At 50.9% G+C, this 15,241-nt stretch overlaps 1 protein-coding gene and 1 pseudogene across 3 annotated transcripts in view; one reads left to right on the top strand and one right to left on the bottom strand.

Moving 5' to 3' along the window:
* Nucleotides 1-887: 887 nt before the first annotated feature.
* Nucleotides 888-15,241, bottom strand: part of KCNK13 (potassium two pore domain channel subfamily K member 13) — a 105,311-nt gene continuing 90,957 nt past the window's right edge. For 2 of the 3 annotated variants that reach the window (XM_089322643.1, XM_089322644.1), the window contains exon 2: nucleotides 4,725-6,858. In XM_089322643.1, coding sequence (XP_089178769.1) covers nucleotides 5,966-6,858 — 893 coding nt within the window. In that variant the 3' untranslated portion in view covers nucleotides 4,725-5,965. Of the gene's footprint in view, nucleotides 6,859-15,241 lie in introns of all 3 variants that reach the window. The other variant, XM_051826153.3, reaches the window with a different exon arrangement.
* LOC138847278 (small ribosomal subunit protein eS7 pseudogene) lies at nucleotides 9,008-9,587 on the top strand (annotated as a pseudogene).

Here is a 15,241-nt window from a genome sequence, read left to right as displayed (position 1 = left end):
CTCTGACTTTTGCTCCCTACATATTTGTATGAGAGCTACGATGGTGAACTAACAAGAGTATGTGAGGGACACCCTGGAGGGCAAGGGATGCATGTTCAAGCTGAGTCTCGATGATGCCCTGCTCCCTGGGCTGAGTGAGGACAAAGCCACTGCTCTCCTGATGTAGGCTGAAAGTTCCAAAACAAATTGTACTAAAGTAGAGCTCAGGAGAAATTTAAAAAGGTCAAAACAAAATATACCGTAAGTTATGGAGCATACATTTAGAGCTTCATGAAAATCTTCCTTATAACAATTTTGGGAACCATTAAAAAACACTCCTGATTGAGGGTTATTCAGACCAACTGAAAGCAACCCTCTGAAGGTGGGAATGCATACTTTTTAAGCTTTCCAATGAGCCAATACATTGGGAGTAGCAGAGTCCCGTTCCTGGGAAAGCCTGGATTAGAGACCTAAGGAGAGTGGTTTCCACTCTTGGCAGAGGCCAGGATTTTCTCTCTTCTCTCCTTCTCCCATCTCCCAGCTGTCTCAGGGAAGAGAAAGGCCAGAGAGCATTTTCTCAGGATGTTCCCTCTCTCCCATCAGGGTCCAATGCAGACTGAAACCACAACCACCATGAGAACCAGGAACAGGTGACATAAAGGATTATTGGCCTTTGAGAGGTGGCTAATGGGGGAGAAAGAACGGTAGGGAGTAGAGAAGCACTTAGAGATGAGGGCAGGCCTTGGAAGCTTCCGGAACACTCACTCCTCCCCCAGGCTGAGATCCAGAGCTCTAAGGAGACAGTGGCCATTTTGAGGAGAGAGATGCCATTTTGAGGAGAGAGAGGCCATTTTGAGGAGACAGCAGCCATTTTGTGCATCCTTCCTGAAGCTGACCAGGACACGGGTTTAAAGGCTGAGAATCATCTCTGATTTTTTTTTTCTGTTGCCAGGCTCTGAGTGGTTTAATGGGTATGATGGCTAATTTCCTATGGCAACTTGGCAAAACCATGGTACCCATTAGTCAAACACTAGTCTGGTATTTGAAAGATGAGATTGGCATTGAGATGTAGCCTTATCCAATCAGCTGAAGACCTTAAGAGAAAAATACTGGGGTCCCCTGAGGTAGAGGGGGTTCCACCTGAAGCATTCCACCTCATCAATTCTTCCTTTGGTCTCCAGCTAATGGTCTCCTCAGACCTTGGACTTGCCAGCCTCCACAGCCTCAACACCTCCAATGGGGTCTGGTCTCGGGAGAGCACTGCCCACATCTGCCCCTGCCGCTGCCTCTCAGCTCAGCGACCCTCTCTGTTCCACTCTTCCTCCTCGAGGAGCGCGAGGTGTTGCTGCTGGTTGCCACCTCCAATCCCCTGGAGCGCAGACAAATCAATGGGGGTTTGTAGGATCCTTACAGAGATGTCCCGGAGCGCCCAGCATTGCCCAGGAAGGAACGAACCAGAGATCTCTTTGGAAAGGGAGGAAAGGGTGAGGCAGGACTTCCCGGGAAGGAGGAAGAAATCAAAATGCAGAAAAGTAGCAGCAAGCAGTAACCTCCAGTTCCGGTCTTTCTTCTCACTCCTGGTGTCTCTTGCTTTTAGGAGGTGCTCAAAATACTCAATTTTATAACTCAGCATAATGAAGGTCATAGAGGAGGCCAACAGCTAATATCCCACTGAATGGGAAAAATCTGAAGGCTTCCTCTCTGGGATCTGGCATAAGATAAGGATTTCACGTTCACTGTTTATATTCAACACAGTAGGAGAAGTCCTGGACAGAGTGGGTAGGCAAGAGAGAAAAAACAGGCATCCAAATTGGAAAGGGTAAGTCAAACCATCACTGTTTGCAGGTGACATGATCTTATGTATAGACAACCCCAAAGACCTCACCGAAAGACTATTAGTACTAGTAAAAAATGTCAGCAAAGTTGCAGAATATGTACAAAAACCAGTAGCACAGTTATACATTAATAGAGAATTATCTGAACCAAGAAATCAATCTCATTTCCAATAGCTATACAAAACAGGAATAAATATTTAACCAAAGAGGTGAAAGATCTTTACAATGAAAACTGTAAATTATTGATGAAATTAAACACAGAAAAATGGAGAGGCATCCTGTGTTCATGGATTGGAAGAATCAATATTGTTAAAATGATCTTATTACCCAAAATGATTTGCAGATTCAATGTAATCTATATCAAAATATCAATGGCATTTTCCACAGAAGTAGAAAAAACACTTATAAAATCTTTAATAAACCAGAAGAGACTCTCAATAACATACATTCTTGACAAAAAAGAACAAAGAAGCATTCTACTACCTGACTTTAAGATACATTTAAGGGGCTGGTGCTGTGACGCAGTAGGTTAAGCCTCTGACTGAGTGCTGGCTGATCCACTTCTGATCCAGCTCTTTGCTATGGCCTGGGAAAGCAGTGGAATATGGCCCAAGTCCCTGGGCCCCTGCACCCCTGTGGGAGACCCGGAAGAAGCTCCCGGCTCCTGGCTTTGGATCAGCACAGTTCCGATCGTTGCGGCCAACTGGGGAGTGAACCAACAGATGGATGGCCTCTCTCTCTCTGCCTTTCCTTCTCTCTGTGTGTAACTCTAACTCTCAAATAAATAAATAAATAAATCTTTTAAAAATGATACATTTCAAAGTCACCAAAGCATGGTAGCAGCTGGTGGTGTGGTGCAGTGGGTTAAGCTGCTGCCTTCAACACATCCCACATCAGAGCGCAGGTTTGAGTCCTGGCTGCTCTGCTTCCAGGCCAGCTCCTTGCTAATGTGCCTGGGAAAGCACTGGAGGATGGCCCAAGTGCTGGTGCTCCTGTCACCCATGTGGGAGACCCAGATGGAATTCCTGGCTCCTGGCTTCAGCTTGGCCCAGACTTGGCTGTTGCAGCCATTTGGAGAATGAACCAGCATATGGAAGATCTCTGTCTCTCCTTCTGTCACTCTGCATTTCAAATAAATAATAAATCTTAAAAAAACAGGTGGGAAATATCATTATGATACACACATTATTTAATATGTGCATTCATATACAAATTAAATTTGTGTATACAAAATACATGAAATTTGTTCAGCTTATATAAAAATAATTTAAAAAACTCAGCATGGCAGTGGAATTTAAACAGGCACATAGACCAATAGAACAGAACAGAGTCTTAGAAGCAAACTCACATATCTACTGTCAATTGATATTTGACAAAGGTGCTAAGAATACAAAATGGACAAAGGACAGCCTTTTCAATAAAAGGTACTGGGAAAACTGCATATCCACATGCAGAAGAATCAAAATAGACAGCCTCTGCCCCCACCGTGTGTCACTATGTACAAAAATCAACTCAAAATAGGTTAATGACCTATATGTAAGACATGAACTTTGAAACTTGTAGAAGAAAACACGGGAAAATGACCAAGACAGGACAGGTAATGAGCGAGCTTCTGAACCCGTTGTCTGGATCCCCTGGATCCCTTGCTCTTAGGGCTAATGAAAGAGTCTTTGTTGGTTTCCACCATGAGCCATCAGGACAGAGGTGAATCATGATATCGCCTTCCAGGAGCTTAGGGACATGGATGGACACACACACACACACACACACACACAATCCTTGGGATCTAAAACAAGAGCATTTCAACAAAAGACAGAGACAGCAATAAACAAATCTTTGCAAGATTGCACCTCCCAATTGGCTGCACGCTCCCGGGCTTCCCGGCTCGCTTCTGCGGTCCCCAGGGACCCTGCTGGAGACTAACATGCTTGCTTTACGCCCATCCATGGACCGGCAATATGGAGATGAAGAACTCCCCCAGGGGCTGGGAGCCGGCTCCTCTCACTGCATAGCCCACGGTCGGGGTTGGTGGGGGGACTTGGTTTGTGGTCAGAGATTCCTAACAAGGGCTTCACAGAAGCTCCAGGATGCTTCCCCGTAAGAGCAAAGATCTCTGACTTTGGAGTTCAAGGCCCAGTGTGGCTGCTCTTTGGGCTTTATCCCGGGGTTGCAAGTGCAAAGCAGAGGCAGAAGGAGCTATCAGGGAGGCCTTGGAGGCTGCGTGGGGAGGAGCGAGGGCTGGGACTTTACCATCAACAGTTTGCCCAGCCGTGCACCACGCAGTCCCAGGGCCTTGGTCATGAGCAAGCCCTTGTGTCTCTGTTCCCTTGGGTCAAGAGCAAGGGCGTAGGGGAAGATGGTTGCCCAGGGTCCTCCTGGCTCAGGTGCTGCCTGCTTAACCTTTCACCTTCACTAGGCACGGGATTTCAGCTTTGTCTGCATGTGGTGTGGGCGGGTGTCTCTCCAGATCACCACTGTGCACACAGTTCTCCCTTGTAGACCCCTCTCTCACCTCTCCGCCCCATACACACGCAGTGGGCTCTACTGCAAATTCAAGGGAGGCCAACAGCCTTTGCTTCCAGTTCAGATGGTCAGACCTCCCGGGGGGTCAACATAACCAGACCTGTCACAGTCTTGACATAGAATCGGATGCATCACAGAATGGCGGTGGCCCAGCCAGGGCGAGCCCCAGGGTTACCTGGCCTGCAGCGTTTCTTCTGCCAAGACTCCACGGCAACATTCAGGCCCTCAAAGTCGCTTTCCTGCTTCCTTTATCTCTGAGTGCAGTAAATGTCGCTTCAGCTAGGTGCTCCCCCTCTGCCGTCCACAATGAGTACTCACGGAATCTCAGTTAAGAAAATGATGATTTATTAAACTTCCAGTTCTAATAAATAGTCAGTACCAGGGCCCCAAGCCCTGGTAGAAATGAGAGAAACCACTAAAGCCTTGTCCTTTAACTACAAACGTGAGTGTGTCCCCTCTTGGCCCTGCCACCACCTCCTTGCAACAGTTTAAAGACCGGGAGCGGAATTTAGTTTTCTTATCATGTTGAGGCCCACAGACACCTTAGCCGAGACAAATAATAAGAAGGGCAAACACACAGAAAAGCAGGTGTCAAGAGTAGAACAGATTTTCCCCCATCAGTGGGACCACTGACAAATCTGCTATGAAGAAAGCCCATGGCAAGGAAAGCCCAGACACGTTCTCAAATGTTACCCACCCCCAATTTTTTAAAAAAAGTTGTATTTATTTGAAGGTCAGAATTATGGAGAGAGAGGGAGAGACAGAGGAAGAGACACAGAGAGAGACAGAGAGAGATATATAGAGAGAGACAGAGAGAGAGAGAGAGAAAGAGATCTTCAATTTGCTGGTTTACTCCCAAGCCAACCACAGTGGCCAGAGCAGGGCCAGGCCGAAGCCAGAGCTTTATCCAGGTCTCCCACATGGGTGCAGGGGCCCAGGCTTTATCCAGGTCTCCCACATGGGTGCAGGGGCCCAGGCTTTATCCAGGTCTCCCACATGGGTGCAGGGGCCCAGGCTTTATCCAGGTCTCCCACGTGCATGTAGAAGCCCAAGCACTTGGCCATGCCCTGTTGCTTTCCCAGGCACATTAACAGGGAGCTGGATTGGAAGTGGAGCAGCTGGGACTCAAATCAGTGCCCATATGGGATGCCGGCCCTGTAGACGGCAGCTTTACCCACTATGCCACAGTACCAGCCTCTGCCTTCAATTTTGAGAGGGCGGGGTGAGGAGGTGAATTTGGCCATCTAGAGTTACGGGGGAAACTAGGGTCTTCAGGATTTTTCACTTCCAGCCGGAGAACACAGCAGCGGGAAATCAAGTGAATCCCATCTCCCCGGCAGCTGAGACTCCGGGAAGAAGCAATGCAATGTGTGAAGGGGCTTTTGTGACTCATTTTGAAAAGACTGACCTTAGACCTAAAGAATAAAGACCAGAGAAAGGCATTGAGGCGTCAGGTTCCTGCAGCCCTGGGAGGGGGCTGCTGGTGGGGCCAGGGTCAGATCTGCAAAGTGAGGCTAGAGCAGGCTAAGGAACGGAGGCGGGGCACGGAGCTGAGCCTGTCCTTTGGGCGCCTGTCTCTCCTCCTCCTCTCTCCCCCAGGCCTCCAGGCCCAGCAGCCTACCTCACTTCTACCTGTCCCCACTCGTCTCGGCCAACCTGTTGTTCATGATTGCCAAGGCTCCGACCCCCCCTGAGAAGTCATCCTCTTGGGACAATGTGCTGGCCTGGTGGGGACAGCCATTGGCTGCTTCGGACACCTGGTTCTGGATGGCGGCCAATGACACCTTGTTGGCTGCCAAGAAGTCCTTCATGGAGATCATCTCTCCCGAGAGACGCCGGCCATCCGTGTCGCTCTCCATCACCCCGTCGGTGTCGATGGAGATGTTGCAGCGGTTTTGGATGTTGCCCGGCATCACCACGTTCCTCCGTGACCGCAAGAGTCGTCTTTGGCACTGCCGCAAGCACTTGCTGTCCAGTTTCCGCAGGATCCAGTTCACGGACTGTTTGATCAGGATGGAGATGACATTGAACAAGGAGTAGATGCAGCAGACGCCCAAGAGGATGAAGACAAAGTTGGCAAAGCGGTAGAGGCCTAGGCTGTCATACTGGGCGTTCTGGCTGCTGACCAGGTCCCCGAAGCCAATGGTGCTGAAAGCCACAAAGCAGAAGTAGAGGGAGTCGAAGTAGCTCCACCCCTCCATGGGGGTGTACATGGCCGACGCACAGCAGGAGACGAGCACAGAGGCCATGCACAGAATCAGCATGACGTAGTACACGGAGGGCTTCCAGCCAGCCATGCTGTCCACCTCGCGCTTCCCCGGGGGCTTCAGGCTGTCCTGGGGCAGGGTCCCTCGCTTCCGGAGCTGCCGCTGGTGACAGGACTTCATGATGTAGGTAATGACGGCGATCAGGCGCTCCAGGAAAAGGTTGACGAATAAGATGGTGCTGGCACATCCAATGAGGCTGTAAAAGATCAGAAAGATTTTTCCTCCTACTGTCGCTGGCGTTGTCATCCCAAACCCTGCAGGGGACAAAAATCGGAGGAGAGTGAGAGAAGCCTTTACTACGACCAGGGTCTCAGTCTTGGCTTTGGCGGAAGGCAGTGGACCTAAGGAATCCATAAGATCACTCAATCCCAGCGTCTCAGGAATGAGGGAGAGTTCCCACCTCCTTCTGAGCACGCTAAAGGATGCTGGAAGTCTGGAGTTGGGCTGCTGATAGCTCGTCCGGGGCCATCGTGCAAAGCACAAAGTGGCACCTCTTCTCCGGGAAGCCTCCCGCTGCTAGGTGTTTTTGAACACTGTGCAACTGGACAACCATACTCAACAGACCTTGTTCAGAGAGATAAGCTAAGGCTCATCTACAGGGGCTGGTGCTGTGGCCCGGTGGGTTGACGCCCTGGCCTGAAGCACCGGCATTCCATATGGGCGCTGGTTCGAGACCCGGCTGCTCCACTTCCGATCCAGCTCTCTGCTATGGCCAGAAAGCAGTAGAAGATGGCCCAAGTCCTTGGGCCCCTGCCCCTGCGTGGGAGACCTGGAAGAAGAGCCTGGCTCCTGGCTTCAGATAGGTGCAGTTCCAGCCATTGCAGCCAACTGGGGAGTGAATCATCGGATAGAAGACCTCTCTCTCTCTCTCTCTCTCTCTCTGCCTCTCCTCTCTCTGTGTAACTCTGACTTTCAAATAAACAAATAAATCTTTTTTTAAAAAAAGGGCTCATCTACAGGAAAGGCTTATACGATTCATCAGAATTCTTCTACAGATGCTTGCTGACCTGGAGAGAGAACCATCACACATTTAGACCTGGTCTCTGCCCTCACGGGTTCTAGTTCGGTGGGATCATTACTAAGGGTCGTGCTGGTGGACGTACAGAGTTCTGGGGTGCTGCTAAGGATGGAAGCCTCCCAGACTCAGGCTCTTAGATTCCCTGGGGAGACGTGAACACCAGAGAGGAGCGAGGCAGGCAAGGGAAAAGGCGTGTGTGCGTGGTGACGGCGGCACGTTCCGGAGAGATGCCAACATCTGTAGAAATTTGCTTCAAAGTCTTCCTACTTCTACACAACATCCTCAGACACACACCTCAGGCTGGGGGAGACACTGGGCGCTACTGCTGGAGAAAACATTAAGTGTCTCGCCTTTGCTTCTCACTTCGCCATCTCCACCGTCGGCCGTCGCACCTGCGCACAGGGGCTTACCGCTAGGCAGAAACACTGAAGGGCAATGGGGTCACTAAGAAGAAAAGAGGAGACAGCAGTGGCGCACACAGCGCTTCCTGCTGCGGCGGCAGGGGCAGTCGGGGGCCTGTGGACTCCTTCCAACGGAGCCAGGACACAGGAACAAGACACTCTGTCAGGGGACCGACACCGAGTCACTCGGAATGCAAACACCAAGAACGTGAGCCCAGGGCACACCTCCCTGGGTTCAGTTTCTGACTCCAATCAAAACTCATTCTTTGTTTGTTTGTTTGTTTTTCTTTATTTTCATGTTCAGCTTCCTAACTCAGGTCCCACCACTGGATCACAAAGACTTAGTCACTAATCCTCTCTTTTGATTATTTCCCACTCGTCCTCCATCCAGCGCCTCTCCTTGTCGTCACAGCTCAGCCAGTGGCTGCCTCCCAGTGCTCCGGGTAGGGCACAGAGCAGACCTGGAAATGTGTGGCCTTCTGAGCTTCTGACCTCCTGGGCTGCCCAGGTAGAGCCAAGGGGCCAGCTTTCCGAACTCCCAGGGGTACACACTGTGTCACCCTTTAGTTTTCCTTTCTCAGCACTCAAGGAGATGCCTCTGAGTAGGGAATTAACAGCGTTTAACCAAGAGGGACACACTTTAGCTTCAGTTGGATGGAGTGGTGTGCAATGGATGGGATCATGAGGCAGAAAGAACTAAGGGCCAGAGAAGCATTCCGCTGACAGGCAGCGAGGGTCCTCAAGGCCATGCAGAGAGATTAGACCATCTTCTCTTCCCAGGAAACCCTCATTTTCAAAAGTAAAGCCCACAGCAACTCTTGGCAGCATAGGTTCAAAGCCAGGAGCTTCCTCTGGGTCTCCCACGCCGGTGCAGGAGCCCAAGCACTTGGGCCATCTTCTACTGCTTTCCCAGGCCATTAGCAGGGAGCTGGATGGGAAGTGGAGCAGGCCTCTTCCTCAGCCGGCGCTCATCCAGGAGAAGCCATGTTCAGCTCCAGCACCAAGATCGTCAAGCCCAATGGCGAGAAGCCAGATGAGTTTGAGTCGGGGATCTCCCAGGCGCTCCTGGAGCTGGAGATGAACTCGGACCTCAAGGCTCAACTAGGGGAGCTGAACATCATGGCTGCCAAGGAGACTGAAGTTGGCGGTGGCTGGAAAGCTATCATCATCTTTGTTCCCGTTCCTCAACTAAAATCCTTCCAGAAAATTCAAGTCCAGCTGGTTCGTGAACTGGAGGAAAAGTTTAGTGGGAAGCACGTTGTCTTTATTGCTCAGAGGAGAATCCTGCCTAAGCCAACTCAAAAAAAGCCGAACAAAAAAATAAGCAGAAGCACCCTAGGAGCCGCACCCTGACACCCTGACTAATCCTTGAGGATTTAGTCTTCCCAAGTGAAACTGTGGGCACGAGAATCCGTGTGAAACTGGACGGAGCTGCTTCATCAAGGTCCATCTGGACACAGCACAGCAGAATAACATGGAGCATAAGGTGGAAACTTTCTTTGGTGTGTACAAGAAGCTCACAGGCATGGATGTTAATTTTGAGTTCCCAGAGTTCCAGTTGTAAACAAAAATGTCTAAATAAAGGATGAGCCACTGTAAAAAAAAAAAAATAGTGGAACAGCCAGGATTTGAACTGGCACCCAGATGGGATGGTGGTGCTGCAGGTGGCAGCTTAACCTATGGGCCACAGCACCGGCCCCTGAGCAGTGTCTTTTTCTACCCAATCCAAAAGGACACCAAGGATAAGGGACACCAAGGTGCTGGGTAATTACTTCCTGTCGACCTGAGGTCGCCGGGCTCACACCTACTGGGTCAGTACACTCCTGGAACCAGGAAAACCTGCAAGTGCTTCTACACTAAGACAGACGACGACAGCTGAGCCCTCTGCCCTACAGCTGGAGGACCAGAGTACTGCTGCTCCGTCAATGAGATTCACACAGGAACAGGGAACTTTTACCTGGGGCCACTTACTGGCCTGATAATGTTCCAGTGAATGAGAATGGGGCAGATTCAGAAACCGTAGGAGGGTGGGGTGGGGGGCACTCACAGCCATCAGAAGAGAACTTCCTCGTGGAGCTCCCCGTCCTGTCCCTGATGCGATTCGGCTATTCTGCTCTGGGAAGGCAGAATGGCAGGCGTTACTGGGTATTAACTCCCAGCCACAAGGTAATGGATTGAGCACCTGTTAAAGCCAAAGCCTTGTATCACAAGTCCAGTGGCTATGCCTGGATATTTATGTCCCTCAAGTTCACGTGTACAGCTCTTCACCCTCGAGGAGATGGCATTAGGAGGTGTGGGGCGGTGCTTTGGGAGGCGATTATGTCATAGGTGTGGGGTCCTCATGAATGGAATTAGCACCCTTACAAAAGACACCCTGGAGAGCTCTTTACACCTTCCAACCAGGTGGGGGCACCGCAAGAAGGAGCTGTCAGGGCCGGAGCTGTGGCGTAGTGGGTAAAGCCACCGCCTGCAGTGCCAGCATCCCACAAGGGTACCAGTTCTAGTCCCAGCTGCTCCACTTCTAATACAGCTCTCTGCTGTGGCCTGGGAAAGCAGAAGATGGCCCAAGTCCTTGGGCCCCTGCACCCACGTGGGAGACCTGGAAGAAGCTCCTGGCTCCTGGATTTGGATCGGCACAGCTCCGGCCATTGTGACCATCTGGGGAGTGAACCAGTGGATGGAGCTCTCTCTCTCTCTCTCTCTCTCTCTCTCTCTGCCTCTCTGTAACTCTGTCTCTGTCCATGGGGAAGAGGCCCTCAGCAGCCACTGAATCACTGTCCAGCCTCCAGACAGGGAGAAATAAATTCCTGTTGTTCATAAGCCACCTTGTCGATGCATTTGTTAGAGCAGCCGTGTGGATTAAAACAGCCACGTAAGATGTTCCGAACGAGGTCCTTGACCTCAAGGGAGCCTGGCATCCAGGACTGCGACAAACAAGCTACTGTCTACAGGTCGCAGTGAGGTTGAAACGGGTTGGAGTGACCCTGGCTGCGGGGTCCCCACTGCAGCCTCATTGGGGACACGCAGGTGCGCTGCGGACGCAGCCGGCAAGCTTGGCGAGCTGACTTTTCCAGTGAACGAGGCCTCTCGTGATTCTGTGACACGTGTCAGGGGCTGAGGACGTCTAGATCCTGACTCGGAATGAAAGCATTTAGTTCTACGACAGTAGAGAAATCCCGCCTTCAGGTGCCTACTGCGTCTAAGTGGTCACTGCTATGTCTTCCATCAGCAAAAACGACAGGGACTGGCGCCGTGGGGGCATTTGTGGGTGCCAGAGGTGCTGCTGCAGCTTTTACCACTCCCGGAGCTTCAAAGTGTGCAAGCTGACGGCGCAGAACAACAGAGAGGCGTGGCCTTGTGAGCGCCATGTTCCTGAGCACCGAGGGTGTCTTGGATGGTGAACAGCGAGCCGCAGGGCCCTTCTTGGGGAAAGGGACACGTGACGTTCTGTGTGGCCTTGGGACTCGGCCAGCGAGAAGGTCATCATCAGACGAGGCCCCTTGACCTTGGACCTTGAGAACTGGGAGTCAGAATAAACCTCTTTTCTTTACAAGGCTACCCAAGCTCAGGCATTTCATTATAGTAATAAAAAAACCACAACAGAACAATGAAGTGTGTGTGTGTGTGTGTGTGTGTGTGTGTGGCGGGGGGCACTGGGAAGTGTGAGTCCCATTCGGCAGGTAAGAAAAAGAAGGCCACAGACGCTAGGTCACTTCCCTCGAGCCATAAAACCAGAGCCGGAACCACACTGTCTTCCTGTCAGGCCTGTGCTTTCCCACCTGCCGGTTCTAATCCAGTGTAGGCCATGATCAGGGCAGAAGCCACACAGAGCGTCGAGGGAAGCAAATTCATCAAGGTCCATAGTTCCATCGCCACCAAATCTGGTACCAAAATCCGGGGGGGTTGGCTGGCATCAGAAGCTGGAAACCTACAATTTTCACTTCCTGAAGCACACGTTTCTGACTGCATGTGTGTGTCTTCCACTAACAGACGTCATGAAAGCAGCTTCATAAACCTGTTGCACCCCAGGCACTTCCCTCCCCCTGTATTTCATAAGCAGACAAATTAAACCGCTCGTCATAGGCAGTGCTTCTCCGTGTGTCATTTATTTCCTGTGCTTCCAGCCTGAAGTCATCGGATTTATGTCTGACCTGAGGCCGGAAGCAGCTAAGCCAATCAAGGCTCAGAGCACATGAGATTGGCTTGGGGGCAGATGGAACTCCGGGTCTCTTTTGGTCTCGTTCCCTTAACTCATGTTAGATCTGTGTGTGGGGGACTCTGACCTTGGTGGCAGATTCTGGGAGAAACCAGGCTGGCTGTTGTCCATGGGGCTCAGAATGGACAAGGTCCCAGTCAACCCAGATGCGGCCCCTCACGGAGAGCGTGAGCAGAGAGGGAGAGTGAGCGAGCGAGCGAGCTGCAGTCTCCCGGCCTTTTTAAAGACTCAGTCAAGACAACAAACAAACGTTCAAAGCTTTGAATTATCACATTTTCCAGCACACACAAAGGTGGAGAAAAATGTAATAGAAACCCTCATTTCCAAGTTTCAGCAATTATCCACATTGTGCGAACTGGCTTCTCCTATCCCACCTCACCCCTTCTCTGCTAGATTACGGCAAGTCCCAGCCATCTCACTCCTCAATAAAGCCACATGTGTGACTGCTTTCCCAACACAACCCCTGCGCCATTAATAACCGAATAAACCGGATCAAACACCTAATAAAATGAACACTGACATCACACAGTACCTGGTCCATACACAATCTCCCAGATCCTTTGTGTGAATGGGGCCCCTAACAAGGCGCACACGTTGAGTGGGTCTTATTGTCTGCTACTCATCACCAGCCTCCTCTCTCATTGTTGGGTACCAATGCCCTGCAGATTTGCTCTAGTTTTTTTCTAGAGGTAAGTGAGGGTGGAGGCAAGCGTGTGTATTATGAGCCCCTTCCAGTGCTACGCAGCCCTCAGAAGCCGCGTGGGGACCTACAAACTCGTGAGCAATTTGGGACCATGAATCAGATGCCTTAAAAATATCTGCATTTGTTGTTGTTATTGCTGTGTGGCCCCCAGATGATGAGAAATGTGACTAACGGTGCACATGGGTGCTCACCACGCCTTCACTTTCAAACATGAAAATCCTAGGCAACCTAAATGTCAGATAATAAATGACTAAATAAAGTGGTCATTAAAATTGCACATCCAAGGAGGCCTCAACAACGGGAGAAAAGGCTAAGTGGTAAAAAGCAGAGCCGGAGCGTGGTCTGCACATGTGGGGCACCCTCATTAAATATTTGTTGGATGAAGGAATAAACTTTATAAAATCTATCTATGCCTCTATCTACCTACCTACCTAGCAGCAGTTAAAATGCTTTTGGCCTCCAGTGGGAGCAAACAGAGGCAGCGTGAACATGAAGGGGCTATTTTATCCCAGGGAACAGGAAGTTTAGAGACAAAGCAGCTCCAGGAATGGTTACCTTGGTGACTTTGAACCTGACATGAACCAAGACCAACTCACCTTTCTGGTCTGGCCCATCAGCTTGTTAGCTGGCTCCCTGCATGCCAACAGCAGGCATCACTTCCTGGTAGCCCAGTGACTGCGGCCAGAAAATGCTGATTTCATACTTTGTGTATGGCCGTCTTTTTTATTTGAAAAGGAAAGCGGGGGCAGGTGGAGATTGGTCTTCCATCAGTTGGTTCACTCCCCACATGCCCACAACAGCCAGGGCTGAGCCAGGCCAAAGTCAGGGTCAGGAGTCTTGCACTCCATCTGGGTCTCCCATGTGGGTGGTAGGGACCCGGGTCCTTAAGCTGCTGCCTGCTGTGGTGTGCACCAGGATTTGAACCGGGGACTCTGATATGGGATACAGGCTTCCCGAGTGGTGTCGTAACCGCTGCATCAAACACTTTAGATTGCTCTCACATTGAGAAAAGCAGGTTAAGGTAGTCCGGCAGGTGTTTCCTCACCGGGCACACTGCCTGGGTACTAATGTGGATTATGAAAACTTCTAGCTTTTTGTGTTACCAGTGGGGAATAACCTAATAAACCGAATCAAACACCTAATAAAATGAACACTGGTGCTAACCAGCCAGGGGAGCCTCACAAGGGACCGAGGCCTGGCCGGGTCCAGGCCCTCCACCTCCCAGGCAGACATCCATCCTCTCCTCTCACTGCCTGTAGCAAACTGTTTGTGAAGATGATTTTGAGCAAGTTGCTCCCACCCCTGGGAGCACCTGTTGCTCCTCCCATTACGAGCTGAAGCCCATTTCCCCTCCTCCTGAGTCTAGGCTGACCACTGGACTTGCTCTGACCAGCAGAACATGGTGAGTGCCACGGCCCCAGTTCCAGACTTAGGCCCTAAGAAGTCTAGCAGCTTTGGCTTCCTGTCTCCGGACCCCTAGACACCATGGAAGAGGGGTGAGCACTCAGAGGGAGGCCCAGCCCACCTCCAGCCAGCCGAGCTACACCCCCACCCCCCGAGGAAGTGCCAGATACTGAGTAACATCAGCCTGGACTCCCCAGCCAGCTGGGCTCCCAGCAGAACGCAGGTGCACGAGCCAGCAGTTGGCATCAGCAGCCAACACCATTTGGAGCCAAATGACCAACCAGTGAGCCCAGGACATGCACAGAATTGTAAGAAAAGTCCACAGTTCTTGGTTAAGCTACTAGTTTGGGGAAGTTTGCTACAGAGAGGTGGATAAGGAAGCAACTGCTGTCTGGGACTTGGCAATTTTTCAACAGGCACCGCTTCTCTCTTCCCCCCTTCCCCCTCCATCTCCCTGCCTCCACTTTTACTGATCATGAATGTAAGGGATTTAGAAGAGGAGGCCTAGACAGTGCTTGAAATTTAACAGAAATCGAATTTCCCAAATCCAGCAGGCTGTTGAATTTGTTTGACCTTGAGAAGCGGCCACCAGCTTAGGACACGGGTGGGGTAGGAGGAAGCGGGGATATTTGGGTTCTTTCTGGAACTGGGCTGTAGGAATAGTGCTTCCTTAAACACTCTTGTCCATGGCTTTTGGCGAACATCTGTACAGTCACGAGTTGCTTACCAACTGGGTATGTTCTGATAAAAGTGTTAGGCGAGTCCTCACTGTGCAAACACCATCGAGTGGACCACACACACAGACAGCCGGAGCAGCATCAGGTGACGGAATCTTACGGGACAGCATCATGTACGCAGTCCATCTGTGAGTGAAACGTTGTCACGGGGTGCCTGG

This window comes from Oryctolagus cuniculus, chromosome 20 (genome assembly GCF_051225735.1).
Source record: "Oryctolagus cuniculus isolate XC-2025 breed Fujian yellow rabbit chromosome 20, ASM5122573v1, whole genome shotgun sequence".
NCBI lineage: Eukaryota > Metazoa > Chordata > Mammalia > Lagomorpha > Leporidae > Oryctolagus > Oryctolagus cuniculus.
The sequence above is the reverse complement of the archived record's forward strand: the minus strand, read 5'-3'. Positions and strand labels throughout refer to the sequence as shown.